The 16,416-nt window shown below is 35.9% G+C and overlaps 1 protein-coding gene across 1 annotated transcript in view; it reads left to right on the forward strand.

The window, feature by feature from the left end:
- Positions 1–13,358, forward strand: part of LOC109072618 (dynactin subunit 2-like) — a 16,061-nt gene extending 2,703 nt beyond the window's left edge. Inside the window, exons 3-16 of the mRNA XM_042726699.1 lie at positions 1,028–1,033; positions 2,948–3,044; positions 3,119–3,127; positions 3,950–4,002; positions 4,089–4,188; positions 5,392–5,551; positions 7,151–7,301; positions 7,382–7,447; positions 8,314–8,352; positions 8,570–8,647; positions 10,817–10,888; positions 10,959–11,061; positions 11,147–11,238; positions 12,888–13,358. Coding sequence (XP_042582633.1) covers positions 1,028–1,033; positions 2,948–3,044; positions 3,119–3,127; positions 3,950–4,002; positions 4,089–4,188; positions 5,392–5,551; positions 7,151–7,301; positions 7,382–7,447; positions 8,314–8,352; positions 8,570–8,647; positions 10,817–10,888; positions 10,959–11,061; positions 11,147–11,238; positions 12,888–12,974 — 1,113 coding nt within the window. The 3' untranslated portion in view covers positions 12,975–13,358. The remainder of the gene's footprint in view (positions 1–1,027; positions 1,034–2,947; positions 3,045–3,118; positions 3,128–3,949; positions 4,003–4,088; positions 4,189–5,391; positions 5,552–7,150; positions 7,302–7,381; positions 7,448–8,313; positions 8,353–8,569; positions 8,648–10,816; positions 10,889–10,958; positions 11,062–11,146; positions 11,239–12,887) is intronic.
- The last annotated feature ends 3,058 nt before the right edge of the window (positions 13,359–16,416 follow it).

Consider the following 16,416-nt stretch of genomic DNA (forward strand, 5'->3'; position numbering starts at 1 on the left):
TTAATGTGCTGAAATAACAGACTAAAACTGAAATAAAAAATACTGGCATAGACATATTTAAAAAAAATAGTTTCAAAACAAACGACAAATTTACTAAATATAAAAAAAAAAAAAATGAAAATGGAAAATACAAAAAAACTACTAGTATCTCAGTTACACTAAATAACACTGGTGATTATATATTAACCTAAAATAATACAAATTATTATTATTATTATATAATTATAATTATATTTTTTTACCCTGCAACTGTTAAACAATACGAATATTTGTGGTTGCCTTCATTTATTTTTAATGTAATTAATATTTTATTTGTAATAACTAATATTACTTTTAAATTTTTATATATATATGTGTGTATGTATGTATGGTGTGTATATATATATATATATATATATATATCTATATATATATATATATATATATATATATATATATATAATCTTTTTTTTTTTTTTTTTTTTTTTAAAGATGCTTCACACATATTGCGCTCCCAAATCCCAAGTGACCCAAACTCGGTGCATATTTTTTGTGCATAAATATTTCTTTAATTAAAATGCAGAATTGGGTTTTATAATCACACTAAGCCATATGATGGTTCTGGTTTAATTGGCTTCAGCCTCTCTGTATGTGTGTAGCTCCAGCTGTTTCTCACTCTGATCTGGATGCTGCATCGATCCTCTTTTCCTTCTTATTCCTGAAGTGATTAGTTGTGTATTAATGTATTGTCTAGCTGTAGAGTTAAATTTGCTCTCGCCGCAGAGTTTTGCAGCTGGAGATCAGATTAACCCCTGACCTGTGAGCGGTTTCACATTAATAACATGATCAGATGTTGTGGCGCACAGGCGTTATTCGTTCACGTGACTCGGTTTCACGTTAATAACATGAAGAAACAGAGAGACTCTGATGAAGGCTTTTTGTGCATGTCATATGATAACTACATTAATATCTTTCTCTCTCTTTCTCTTCCTCGCTCTCTTCTGTTTTTCTCTTTCTCTTCTGCTCTAACTGTCTTTGGGGACCCAAGGAGCTGGTAAGAGTTTCTGATTCCCCTTTAACACCCGGTATCTCCTCTAAACCAATCAGAGTCTGACCGTGAGCTGTGCATGTGCGTCTGTGAACTCACACGCGTCTGGAGCGTAAGCGTGAACGGCTAAAGCACGCTGTAAAGGCCAGTCTGTCAGAAGAGGGAGTTTTCATCAGCCGCTTAGAAGGATTTTTCATATTGATGTCACAGAAAATGATTTCAGAAATACTATCCAGTGCTAAAATGCTCCATAAACGTCAATTATTGCACAATCAAAATTATTTTCATTGGTACTTAAAAGACTGCATACATAATATACAAAATAATATTAATATAAAAATATTAAATAATATAACAAAACATTTTTTATACGTAAAATGTCAAATAATATATAATAAAATAATATTTTGTAGACATTAATATATTTATTATTATTGTTTATTAACATCTTTACTAATATTTATATAATACTAATGCTTCAATTATGCTTAATATATTTATGCTGCTTTATTAAGAGCAAGACTTTTATATTAAAATATACTTATACTCTAAATAAATAAATATTGTGTATATTTTTGCACAGTGCATATGCACAGTTACGGGCTCGTATTTATTTACACTTATATTATTATGTATATAACAAGTTATTATATTATTAAAATATTTATATAACAGTTAAAAATATGTGTGCATACTTTGACGATATTGTAAGTATTATATAAAATATTATATAAAATTACATACTAGTATACGCACACTGTGCTCTCAAAACGGCTGCTGTTTTATCACTAGTTCAGACTAATATTAACTGTGATGCATGTAGAGGAATGTAAAGTGTAGAAGATAAATTAGTGTTTGATTGGTAATGCTTCAGCATCATCTCTAATGCGTTGTCGTGTCCTCAACTCAATCTCGATGCTCCAAAATGAAAAAATTTGTACATTTGCCGTCCTGTAAGTGTCAAGCTGTGCTCTAAACGCTGCTGAAAATGCCCTTCACGCTGACAGTCCCGGCCAGTTAAAGCAGACAAGTGTCCAAATGTTGTGTGAGTTCACCGTACGCTTGTGTTCATCAGCAAGTGTGTGTCTGTGTTTCTCCAGCGTAATGGATTCGTAGTGTACAGTTTCCACTCATAACAAATCTTTAGTGGTGTTTGCTGAATTAGATTTACACTAAAGAAGGGAATAGAGACACACGGTTTAGTAAGAAGCTAGTAACGCACTAAACTCCAGTCATAACATTCACAGCACACTAATATTGAGTCCTGCAGAGTCTAGCATATATGTTTTGAGTTTGCTGCTGTATTTTAAATGACTCTCGAGCTCATTAAACACTTGTGTATCTCTTCCTATCATTTATTTTTCCCACTGATGTGTGTGTTCGACAGAATAAATGCATGTTGGAACTGTGAAATTGTTTATTTCTGAGGGATCAAATCAGTTCTGTGCAGAACCTGAGCTGGACTGGACTGATTTAAATCAACAGAGACCGAGCGAACCGCTTCATAATCTGAAAGCCACGAATCCAACCTTCTCCATTGACTTTGTATTTTGGGTCGACAGCTTATAAAATCGTAGTTGTGGGTTTTTAAGCTTGTTTATTGTGCACCTCGTCACATAGCAGCTTTTAGACATTGTTTTGTTTTTTGTTATAAGTCAGAAATGGCAAGGAGGCAGCTTCACGCAATACAAAGTCAGTGGAGAGCATTGGATGGGCGTGGCCTAAATGTGCTTGGTCTCTATTCCAGTCAGCCATGCGCCTTTTGTGGGAGGGGCCTAACTGCCTCAAAGATTTCAACCAATCGGAGCTTCAGAAGTGTCTCTTTTATAATCAGTGAGGCGTCCAGATCTGTTGGTTTCGCCGCTGCATGTGCGTCGTGTGTGTGTTTCTTCACATGATGGTTTCTGACTCGTCTCGCAGGAGGAGCTGTGCAGTGATAGCGTGGAGCGGCTCGTCGTCAATCCCAACGCCGCCTACGACAAGTTCAAAGACAAACACGTCAGCGCCAAGGGTTTGGGTGAGGAGAGTCACTTCTCATGTACCAAAAATATTAGTAAATATTATACAGAATTTATTCAAATCTGAATACAGATTTTCATGTATTTTCTCAATTAGTGCTGTCAAATGATTAATTGCGATTAATCACATCCAAAATAAAAGCTTTTGTTTACATAATAGATGTATGTGTGCTGTGTATATTTATTATTTATATATAAATACACACACATGCATGTATATATTTCAGAAAAATGTTATGTTCATATATTAAATATATTTATTTATAATATACATTATATGAATATAAATATAGACATGTAAATAAATGTAAATATCTTCAAAATATATGCTGTGTATGTGTGTGTGTATCTATATATATACATAATAAAAATACAGAGAACACACACATATATTATCCAAACAAAAACTCATTATGTATGTGTTGTATTAATCACGATTAATCATTTGAAGTCACTAATTTTAACTTTAAAGTTTTAGTAATTTTGTTACATTTGTCTTTTTATATATATATATATATTGAAGTTTTAGTAATTTTGTTACAAGATATATATATAGATATATATATATATATATTGATTGTATTAATTGTATTTTAGTTTTAGTTATTTTAGTTATTTCAGTTATAGTTTTATTTATAGTTATATTGTATTTATTTAAGCTTAAAGAAAATGAGAAATGTTGTTTCGGCAACTATCTGAAATAAAATAAGTTTACGTTTTTTGTATTTACTTTAATTTCAGCAAAAGTTTATTTTATTTCATGTAACAAAAGTGTTTTTATGGTTTTAGTTTTGGTTAGCTATAATAACCCTGCTGTGAAATTGGGTCTGGTTTTGCTTATCTCTAACTCTGTTGTTCTCTCTCTCTTTTTTTTTTTTTTTTTTTTCTTTGTTTGTGTGTGTGTACCGCATCAGTAAGAGTCGCAGGGTGGGCTACGAGTCTGGAGAGTTTGAGCTTGTGAGTGATTCGCTCGTTCATCATGAACATGATTTTAGTTTTATGGAGTCTCTCAGCGTTCTGATTTATTTTCTCCGGTCCTGCAGTTAGCGGAGGGTTGTGGCGTGAAGGAAACTCCTCAGCAGAAATATCAGCGACTGGTTAATGAGATTCACGAGCTCTGCCAGGATGTGGAACAAATTCAGGTCAGAACTAAACATCCTAGTGCAACATCTGCTTCTCTTTCAGTTTCCCATGAAACTCATGTACGCTCACCATCTGCGTGATAAGTTTGGGGCCAGTAAGTTAAAAAATTTTTTTAAAAAAATTTTTTTTTTTTTTAATTAATGATTTTTTAAGTTGGTATTAATTGAATTTGTAGAATTTTATAGTGTTGAGTTTTATTTTTTTGCGAACAATTTCTATTTCAGATAAATTTTGTTATCATCTGTGAATCCTAAAAAATAAAATGTATCACAGTTTCCACAAAAATATCGAGCAGCACAACTGTTTTCAACATTGATAATAATCAGAAGTGTTTCTTGAGCAGCAAATCATCATATTAGAATGATTTCTGAAGATCATGTGACACTGAAGACTGGAGTAATGATGCTGAAAATACAGCTGTGCATCACAGAAATAAATTTGCCTGTGGAAATAAATCTGCATTATTTATCCTTGTGATCTTTCATTCAAAAAATTCACAAAATTCATATCATTGAAGTAAAATAATTGAAAGTTGGAGGGAAATCTCATTGTGAAATAAATGCTTTCTCTAGTTCATGATAGGTTAGAACAGCCACATTTGTTCATATTTAACAAGGGTGCCAATATTAGTAAACACTATATTTTAAATTATAATCATATTTCTTTTTTTTGTTTGTTTACTGTGTTTTTGATCAAATAAATGCAGCCTTCATGAGATTAAAAAGAGATTTTTCAAAAACATTAAAAAGTCAAAAACAATGTTTAATGCTATGCATTGTTATGTTGGTGCATCAGAATGGAAATTATTAAACATAATATAATATTTATTTTCATTTAGTGAAAAATGGTGCAAAAACATTTTAACTAGATTTCTATTGTGGTTCTTCTAAATGAAGAAAAGCACCTTTTTAAGTCATTCAGATTAAATATGTACAGTTGTAAGTCATTCAGATATTGAATATTGTCTAAATATATAGAAATTTTATCATTAATTTAAAAAAGACATGAATTTCAAACATTTTATAAAAAGGATTTTGTAGGAGTAATGTCTGCTGAAATTTCAGCTTTGCATCACTGGAATAAATTGTATTTTATAATTTTTATTTATATATTAAAGGAATTTTTTTTTTTGTTTTGTTATTTTATTTTTTATTTTGTATTTTGTTTTTTTTTTTTTGTTTTGGTTTTATTTTTTGTTTTATTTCAGGTCTAAAGAGAGCAGCTCAGAGGAGCGTCTGACTCCGGTGGCTTTGGCTCAGCAGGCAGCGCAGCTCAAACAGCAGCTGGTTTCAGCTCATCTGGACTCTCTGCTCGGACCCAATGCTCACATCAACCTCACCGACCCTGACGGAGCGCTCGCCAAGTGAGTCAAACTTCTGCTTCAGATGTTCAGAGATGCATTTAGACTCTCTGAGCTACAAATACAACACAGAACATGATGCATCTGCTCTCAGAGGGCTGTGAAGTAGAGTCAGGTGTTTTTAATTTAGTCTTAGTCCTGTGCTTTTTAGCTTTTGTCATTTAGGCAACCTTCTCCTGTTTTTGTTTAGTCAAGTTTTAATGTCTGTGCATTTTAGTTTAGCTGTAGTCAATGAAAACTTCTGAAATTTTCATTATGCTGTGTAATGGTTAAACTGATAAAAATGATTATTTTGTAGAATTGCGTGATATAAACTCACAATTGCGTTTTATAAAGTCAGAATTGCGTGACACGTACTCACAATTGCGTGTTATAAAGTCAGAATTGCGTGACACGTACTCACAATTGCGTGACATGTACTCACATAAAGTCAACGTACTCACAATTGCGTGTTATGAAGTCAGAATTGCGTGACATACTCACAATTGCGTGTTATAAAGTCAGAATTGCGTGTTATAAAGTCAGAATTGCGTGACGTACTCACAATTGCGTGACAATTGCGTGTTTTAGTGACGTACTCACAGTTGCGTGTTATAAAGTCAGAATTGCGTGACATACTCACAATTGTGTGTTATAAAGTCAGAATTGCGTGACATGTACTCACAATTGCGTGTTATAAAGTCAGAATTGCGTGTTATAAAGTCAGAATTGCGTGACGTACTCACAATTGCGTGTTATAAAGTCAGAATTTTGCATTTTTATAAAGTCATAATTGCGTGACATGTACTCACAATTGCGTGACGTACTCACAATTGCGTGTTATAAAGTCAGAATTTCGTGACTTGTACTCACAATTGCGTGACATGTACTCACAATTGCGTGACATGTACTCACAATTGCGTGTTATAAAGTCAGAATTGCGTGACGTACTCACAATTGCGTGATATATAAACTCACAATTGCGTGTTATAAAGTCAGAATTGCGTGACATGTACTCACAATTGCGTGTTATAAAGTTAGAATTGCGTGTTATAAAGTCAGAATTGCGTGACATGTACTCACAATTGCGTGTTATAAAGTCAGAATTGCGTGTTATAAAGTCAGAATTGCGTGACGTACTCACAATTTGTGTGACATGTACTCACATAAAGTCAGCGTACTCACAATTGCGTGTTATAAAGTCAGAATTGCGTGACACGTACTCACAATTGCGTGTTATAAAGTCAGAATTGCGTGACGTACTCACAATTGCGTGTTATGAAGTCAGAATTGCGTGACATAAACTCGTATTTACGAGTTATAAAGTCAGAATTTTGAGAAAAAGTCGCAATTACCTTGTTTTATTTTTTATTCAGTGTTGGAAACGGGTTTCTATATAATATTACTGGGTACTTAACTGTATAATTACACTAACAAGGGCACCTTTGATAAAGATACATTAAATAAAATACATTTTAGTCTTGGCTTTTATTGTCACTGATATTGCAGTAAGGTCTTTTTATGACCTAATTGTCCTCTCGTCATTGTCTCGTTTTAGTCACGGGAAAAAGGTTTGTAAGCAAACATTTCTGTAACGAAGCTGAGTGTTCTGTGTGTCGGCAGGCGGTTGTTGACTCAGCTGGAGGTCGCGCGGGGCGTGAGGAGCGGAGCGGGTGCAGAAAACAAGACAGCGGCACCCAAAGGACCAGACGGAGTGATTCTCTACGAGCTCCACAGCCGACCGGAGCAAGAGAAGTTCACCGAGTCTGCTAAAGTATGGCCTTTATGAAACACCCAGTGTGATGTCACTTCCTGTGACCGTGTCTGACGCAGACGTTCTTTGTGTGACCGCAGATCGCCGAGCTGGAGAGACGGCTGGCCGAACTGGAGACAGCGCTAGGATCCGGCGCAGAGAAACAGGTGCGTGAGACACGTTTACTAGCACTGCTGACGACCTCTAACTGCTGTTTCACTCTCAGTCTCCTGCATGTCTTCTGTCTCTGAGTGATAGTTTAGAGTTTTTTATCCAGTCAAAGCTCTTTTAGTGTAATCAGCTTCAGCTGCAGCTTCTCGTGTCAGATCTTGAGTGATTTTGTGATCAAGTAAAGGTCAGAATAACTGCAGTAACATCTCCAGATGAACTCTTACTGGACTGAAGCAGCTCAGCTGTACTTGATTCTCCATCAATCATGTTTTAGAGTCTCAAATCTGATCATCAGGATCTTTTGAGGAGCGTTTGTTTCCAGAAGCTTTACTTTCACTGTTCCTCAGCGGAGGAATGATCTTCACAAGCCTCCAGAACATCTCACATCTTCTGAGGAGCCTTCATTTCTTCATCTCTCAATCACTGCATTATATGCTTGGATCATTTACATCTCATCTCACCGAGACATACTTTTTACATTTAGTCATTTAGCAGATGCTTTTATTCAAAGCAACTTACAAATGAGGACAATGGAAGCAATCAAAATCAACAATGAGATGCAAGTGCTATAACAAATCAGTTAGCTTAATGCAGTACATGTAACAAGTTTTTTTTTTAAATTGTATAATAAATAAAAAGAAAACAGATAGAACAGAAAAAGAATAGATCAAGCTAGTGTTAAAAGGCCATTTTTATTGGAGATATAAAGTGATGAATGATATTTCATTTCATATCAGTATATGCTCTGCTGTTACAAAGGTCTCAGTGATTTATATTTCTCTCTCTCTCTCTCTCTCTCTCTCATTAGTCTATTTTTTTTTTTTTGTTTATATCTCTTTGTGTCTGTGTGTGTGTGTTGTAGGGTCCGCTCAGCGCCGGGGTTCAGGGAGCCAGTCTGATGGTAAACACACTCTCGTCACTATAACAGCACCATCAGTATTAACATTCAGTGTCTTTACACAAATAAGGAGGAGTCTAACATATGCACACTAGCAGTCGCCAAAAATACAGCCATTGCAGATCAGATCAAAAAACATTCAAAACCGCATGAAAACTTGCATCGCTGGCTGTGAAACGAGTGGATGTGGTCATGTGATCAGGGCTGTTGCTGTCTGCAGGACACTATAGAGCTGCTGCAGGCGCGGGTCGGTGCGCTGGACGCTGCCACGCTGGACCAAGTGGAAGCCAGACTACAGGTGAAACCAGAACCCTGACCAACCGTCTGAAGCGTGTTCCTTCAGTGTCAGACGGTAAAGGGAGAGTTCACCCAAGAATTAAAATCGTTCCAAACCTGTAAGAGCTTCGTTCATCTTCAGAACACACATTAAGATGTTTCTGATGAACTCCGAGAGCTCTCTGACCCTTCATAGACAGCAAGGATCCTAACACGATCAACGCACAGAAACACAGCAAGGACATCGTTAAAATAATCCACGTGACATCAGAGGATCAACCGTGATTGTACAAAGCTACGAGAAAATAAAAGTTTAGTTTAACGTGAAGAAACTGTCAGAAATGTATAACTATTTAGCAGTGTTAAGACTCAATGTAACAACAATGCTGCTGCCAGTACTACTAATAAATATTAATAAAACTTTATTTTTAAAGGCATAATCACATTTGTTTTCTTTTTAATTTTAACTGTAAACCTCTGTTGTGCAGCACTTTGTTTGCTAAAAAATTAAAAGGGTTTTTCATTTAATTAGTAAACATTTTATATGGCCCTATTATTGTTTAAAAAAAGAATAGGTTTAAAATACGCCCCTGTGGCTCTTAATTTCTTCTTAAAAATTCACCATATCTAAACTAATTTTTTAGAAATATTAATAACACTTGTATTAAAACTAAATTCACTGAATGTTATAAAAAAAACAAAATAGAGAATCGAGCCAAGAATCTTGCGAAATGAAAATAATACGTTGCATACGTTGACATTCTCCAAAATGTCACTATAGGGTGACGCGGAGGAAACAAATTGTTGAATAAAATCGTTATTTTTTTTCTTTGCGCACAAAAGTATTCTCGTAGATTTGTACAATCACGGTTGATCCTCTGATGTCACGTGGATTATTTTAACGATGTCCTTGCTGTGTTTCTGAGTCTTGATCGTGTTAGGATCCTTGCTGTCTATGAAGGGTCAGAGAGCTCTCGGAGTTCATCAGAAATATCTTCATTTGTGTTATGATGATTGATGTAGCTCTTACAAGGTTTGGAATGTCGTGGTTGTTAGTAACTAATGACAGAATGGTCATTCTTGGGTGAACTAACCCTTTAACACAAAGTTCATCCGTCATGTTCCTAATTTTGTCTTCATGAATTTTTCAGCATCTGAGCAAATAGAAAACTGACCAATCCTATAAAAATTGGCTGATAAGTTTTTTTTTTAAATGTTGTGCATAGTTTTGTGCATGATGTTTATAATTAGGACTGTACGATATTGGAAAAAACACATTGCGATTTTTAGTTTTTCTGCAATATATATTGCGATATGAAAAAAAAAAGTCGCCAAATGATAGAAAAATTATCAATAATTTGAAAATATTTACATGTAAATATTAATATTCATATAAATTATATTATATATAAATATATTTAATATATAAACGTAACTTTTTTCTTAAATATAAGCATGCATGTGTATTATATATATATATATATTATATATATATATATATATATATATATATATATATACACACATAATAAACAGTACACACACATATACTATGTAACCAAAAACTTTTATTTTATTATTATACTATATATTATAATTGTGTAATAATTTTTTTTTTTTTTTTGCAAAATGATCTGATGTTCTGGCTCTGTAGCATCAAAAGATTTTATTATTTTTATTATTATTAATCACTGAAATATTATTACTATTATTATTGTTTAATAATTATTATCGTTTGCAAGATTATCTTATGTTATGAGTTCTGTAGCAGCAAAAGATTTGATTATTTTTTATTAGTTGTATTATTATTATTATTATTATTATTATTATTATTATTATTATATAATTGTTTAGTAATTATTATGTTAGCACCAAAAATTTTATTATTATTAATCATTGTATTATTATTATTACAACTATCACTCTATTACTACTAAACTCTATAGCAGCAGGTTTTATTAATCCCCAATAATAATAATAATAATAGATTATTTTGATATAATTGCTTAATAAATTAATTTAAATTATTTATTTTTTATTAATCCTGAACAATGAGAAGAATAAGAATGATATTTTTTAATCTAATTTTTAATATTATTATGTTTGATAATTATTTTTTTGAGTGAGGTGTTTAAACGGAGCTGTTACTGTGAGTGCGGTCGAGGCTGAGCGCTTGTTTCTGTTTCTTCAGAGCGTTCTGGGGAAGATGAATGAAATCGCTAAGCACAAGGCGGCCATCGAGGACGCTGAGACCCAGAACAAGGTGCGTCCCGCAGTCAGCTGAGAGACTGTAGCAGTTAACGAGCTGACTGACGAGTCTGGTGTGTGTGCAGGTGTCTCAGCTGTATGACGTGGTGCAGAAGTGGGATGCCATGGCCACGTCTCTCCCGCAGCTGCTGCAGAGACTGCTGGCCGTCAGAGAGCTGCACGAGCAGGGTATCCTCCATACACTTCACTCACATGTTCGCTTTGGCCTTTAAATACCTGTTTAATTGGCTTGTGGTCTTGTTTTGTGGAGCAGCGATGCAGTTCGGGCAGCTGCTGACCCATCTGGACACGACACAGCAGATGATCAACAACTCTCTGAAGGACAACAGCACTCTGCTCACGCAGGTCTGTCTGCAAACACTCCCACGTTAACTCTTTCCCCTCCGAACGCTCCCACATTAACTCTTTCCCCTCCGAACGCTCCCACATTAACTCTTTCCCCGCCAAACGCTCCCACATTAACCCTTTCCTCGCCGAACACTCCCACATTAACTCTTTCCCCGCCAAACGCTCCCACATTTAACTCTTTTCCCGCCAAAACGCTCCCACATTAACTCTTTCCCCGCCAAACGCTCCCACATTAACCCTTTCCCGCCAAACACTTTCCCCGCCAAACACTTTCCCCGCATTAAACCCTTTTCCCCGCCAAACGCTCCCACATTAACCCTTTCCCCGCCAAACGCTCCCACATTAACCCTTTCCTCGCCGAACGCTCCCACATTAACTCTTTCCCCGCCAAACGCTAAAACATTAACCCTTTCCCGAACGCTCCCATCCCCCATTAACCCTTAACACCCCCGCCCGCCAACGCTCCCACATTAACTCTTTCCCCGCCAAACGCTCCCACATTAACTCTTTGTCCCCCGCCAAACGCTCCCACATAACCCTTTCCCCGCCAAACGCTCCCCGCTCCATTAACCCTTTCCCCCGCCAAACGCTCCCACATTAACCCCTTTCCCCGCCAAACACTTTCCCCGCCAAACGCTCCCGCATTAACCCTTTCCCCGCCAAACGCTCCCACATTAACCCTTTCCCCGCTAAACGCTCCCACATTAACCCTTTCCCCGCCAAACGCTCTCCACATTAACTCTTTCCCCGCCAAACGCTCCCACATTAACCCTTTCCCCGCCAAAACACTTTCCCCGCCAAACGCTCCCAGCATTAACCCTTTCCCCGCCAAACGCTCCCACATTAACTCTTTCCCCCGCCAAACGCTCCCGCATTAACCCTTTCCCCGCCAAACGCTCCCACATTAACCCTTTCCCCGCCAAACGCTCCCACATTAACCCTTTCCCCGCCCAAACACTTTCCCCGCCAAACGCTCCCACATTAACCCTTTTCCCCACCAAACGCTCCCACATTAACTCTTTCCCCGCCAAACACTCCCACATTAACCCTTTCCCCGCCAAAACGCTCCCACATTAACTCTTTCCCCGCCACTTTCCCCTCTTTCCCCGCCGAACGCTACCACATTAACTCTTTCCCCGCCAAACGCTCCCACATTAACCCTTTCCTCGCCGAACACTCCCACATTAACTCTTTCCCCGCCAAACACTGCATTTTCAGAGTTTCCACTGTTATACACTAGGGGGCGCTATTATGCATATCCTGAATGAGTTTAGAATAGCGCCGATCAAAAACACAGACCAGGAAGACGCAGAAACAAGCGATCTCATATGTAAGCACATGCATATGAAAAATAACGCGATCATCAACAAATTATATTCGTACCGAAAATTTTCAACATGCATATTTCGGATTGGTACGCATGTGTATCGAACAAATCATTCCATTTTTTTTCTGGAAATTCAGACGATAAATGCAGATGAAAATAAAAATAGGCTGTTTGGTATTTTTCCTCCTGCTGTTTATTTTGATGTATTGCATGTTCAGATATTCATACAATAAAATATTCCGGGGGATGTTATAGTTTAGTGAAAATGAGCAAAAACGCTGGCGGGGAAAGAGTTAAACGTCCCGTTCTTCACTCGCAGGTCCAGCAAACCATGAAGGAGAACCTGCTGTCTGTGGAGGAGAACTTCTCCGCGCTGGACCAGAGGATGAAGAAACTCTCCAAATAAATAAATGAGAGAGAGAAGGAAGAGGGAGTCCGTTAGCTCTGTTTCTCATGCCGCCCTTTTGTTTTCCTGCTGAGTGTCGAGAGCGAACGTTCCCACACTACAGAAGCTCCTAAAGCTTCAGCGTTCAGATGCTCTCCGTCACACCCGCTCTGAAAGCGTTCTGATTTTAAGCACTTTCCATCGTGATCCACACGGACTTTGTTTTGAAGGTGAGGAGGCGCTGTGTGTGTAAATACAGGCTCATCTGTACTTTAACTCGTTCTCACCAGCGATTGCTTCTGTTACTGTATTATTAATGTGTGACGCTGAGTCCACGAATTATGATCCTTTTCCAATATAGAATTACAAATGCAGCTCTGGATAATAAAATGCTTCCAGAAATCAGTTTCATGTTGTTGTTTAGCATTCCACACATTTTCATGGCATTCTCTCACAATACATTTCAGTTACATTTTCCTATCATGAGGATTATTGGATAAGGACTATTAGATTGAGTTTTTTACATAAATTATGTAAATATAATAAATATTTTTACTTTACTTTTTTTCTGTGGGTTTGTATTTTTACATTTGTCTAATTTTATTTTTATTTTTTCAGTATTTTTTTTTTCATTTGCATATTTTTAAATTTTTGTAGATTTTAATTTTTGTGGCTTTTTATATTTTTTTTTACATTTTTGTAGATTTTTACATTTTTGTAAATTTGTATATTTTTAAAGTAATTGATTGTACATTTTTTTTCCATTTTTCCATTTCAGCGGGTTTTGCTGGTGAATTAAAAAAAAAATTCTCAATTATAAATTTTCTAGTATAATGCTAAATATGAATATAAAAATAAGGCGGGTTAGAAATCAGTTTGTTTGATGCTTATCTTCATACTTGAATCCTTACGTTAAGAATATGCGTTGCCTTAAAGCAAATTAATTCACTGATTAAATAAGGAATAAACAATTGTATTTTTATGTTAATGTTAAAAATGATTAATAAATTATATAAAGTGATATACAGAGCTAGTTAACAAACAGGTCAGTTTTCTAAAAGTGTTAGTGAATATTTAGAAACAAAAACTTTTTTTTGTCCAGAGATTTGGTCATTTTTCAGCAGAACAACTTACAGTTTTGGAACAAAACATACTTTTAGTTTCTTATAGTTTTGGAAAGTGACATGATTTTATTTTAATTGATATTTTATTTTTTGATATTGTTTTAATTTGTTAAATTAAAAAAAAAAAATAAATTTTTTTTTTACTTTGCGCGACTACTCGTTCACAATTCTCAAAGTATTTTCTTTACAAATCAAACATGAATATGAGAAAGGAAAGGTTTCTCTGCAGGAGAAATATTTTACAAATTGATCATTTTTTCCCTAAAAAAAGGTGTACAAAATAAAATACTAAAACTGTACATATATACATAAATTCAATAGTAAAATTGCATAATCAGCCTCATTATTAAATCATTATTTTAAATATTCAGTAATAATCTTGTGCCTGTGTTGATGAGCTCTGTGCAGATCCACGACTAAAGCCCCTAAAACCTACAGATACACTCCTGTAACACACACACACACGTACACAAACACACACGTATACACACAGGGAAAAAAACAAACGTATACAGCCCTGCGAAAACAAAACATTGAGTGATGAGTGAGATTTGGTCTCGTTTTGAGGCGCGTGACACTTACTGCAGGGTGCCATTAATGACAAAACTACTGAACGAATCTAGGGCTGAAAACGGTTCGTGAGGTGCATTATGGGTTTTTAAAGGATAACATGAGTCGCTTGGTCCGAGGACGAGACAGGTTCAGTGTCTCAGGGACACAAACGTGCACCTGAAGACTGATGGAAGTGAAATCTTAAAGGAACAGTTCACCCCAAAAATGTAAGATTCCATCACTTGCAGTGAATGGGTGCCGTCAGAATGAGAGTCCAAACATCTGATAAAAACATCACAATATAATCCCCAGCACTCCAGTTCATCAGTTAACATCTGGAGAAGCTGAAACACATCCAGCATTAAGACGTTTTTTTAACTCAAATACATTGAGTCCATAATCCGTAATAACACTTCCTCCAGATTCAGACACAAAACCAGTCTTAAGTGTAAATTTTTTTTGGAAGCATCATCTTAAAGCTGAATAAATAATCTCTCCATTGATGTGTGGTTTATTAGGAGGACAATATTTGTCTGAGATACAATTATTTGAAAATCTGGAATCTGAGGGAGCAAAAAAAATCTAAATATTGAGAAAATCATCTTTAAAGTTGTTCAAATGAAGTTCTTAGCAATGCATATTACTAATCAAAAATTAAGTTTTGGTATATTTACGGTAGGGAATTTACTAAATATCTTCATGGAACATTATCTTTACTTAATATCCTAATGATTTTTGTCATAAAAGAGAAATGTATAATTGTGACTCATACAATGTATTGTTGTCTATTGCTACAAATATACCTGTGCTACTGATGACTGCTTTTGCGCTGCAGGGACGAATTTAACTTAAAATTAATAAGTTAGTAAAATAATATTTTCTGAACATCTTTGAGAACCCCTTTTTGAACCAATCATGTATTATTATTTTTACTGTATAAATAACTGCAGCCTTGCTCAGCAGAATAGACTTCTTTTAAAACAGAATATATTGCAGATCCTAATCTGAACACTATGTGTGAATATTATAATAAATGTATTAATAGAGCTGTTATTGGCTAACGAGCAGATAGCAGCGCTGTCAGAATACATGTAATTCCTGCGAGTCTTAGTTTGTTTACTAATTGTTTCAGGCCAGTTCTTGATTTCAATCACACAGCAACCCCTTCCACTCCTCACTGAGTCTCTCTCTGTCTGTGTCTGTAATGATTTCTTCAATGTTAAATGTTTCCACACTGAAGACAATTGATTCGTTCTTTTCGCTTATTCGGTTGCTGAATATTCGGTGCATCACTAGTTTGGACTCTCATTCTGACGGCACCCATTCACTGCACAGACACTGATACAATGACACATTTCTCCAAATCTGATGAAGAAACGAACTCCTCTTCATCTTGGATGACCTGAGGATGAGCACATTTTCATTAATGCCTGAATTATTCCTTTTAATCAGAGCTGTCGATCACACTGGACCTCGATCATCAAACAATAAGCAAAAAGTAACTGAGTTAACAAACAATAACTATTCCTAAACTGACGCAACAATTTAACAATAGTTGTCATTGGTTGCCTGGTAACTGTTTGAAAATGTAACAATGTAACATCAGTCGCAGTGGTAACAGAAGGTGAAGGAACACACACAGACGGAGGAGGAGCGAGGAGGAGGAGATTCTTCACAGTGCGGCTCAGAGGGTGTTGCCGTGGCAACAGTGCTGGTTTGGCGGGAAAGTACGGTCGGATCTATCGGACGACGCGGCGTCTCTTCCCTCTGGCGGGCCGCGGGGGTCT

Source organism: Cyprinus carpio, chromosome B6 (assembly GCF_018340385.1).
Source record: "Cyprinus carpio isolate SPL01 chromosome B6, ASM1834038v1, whole genome shotgun sequence".
NCBI lineage: Eukaryota > Metazoa > Chordata > Actinopteri > Cypriniformes > Cyprinidae > Cyprinus > Cyprinus carpio.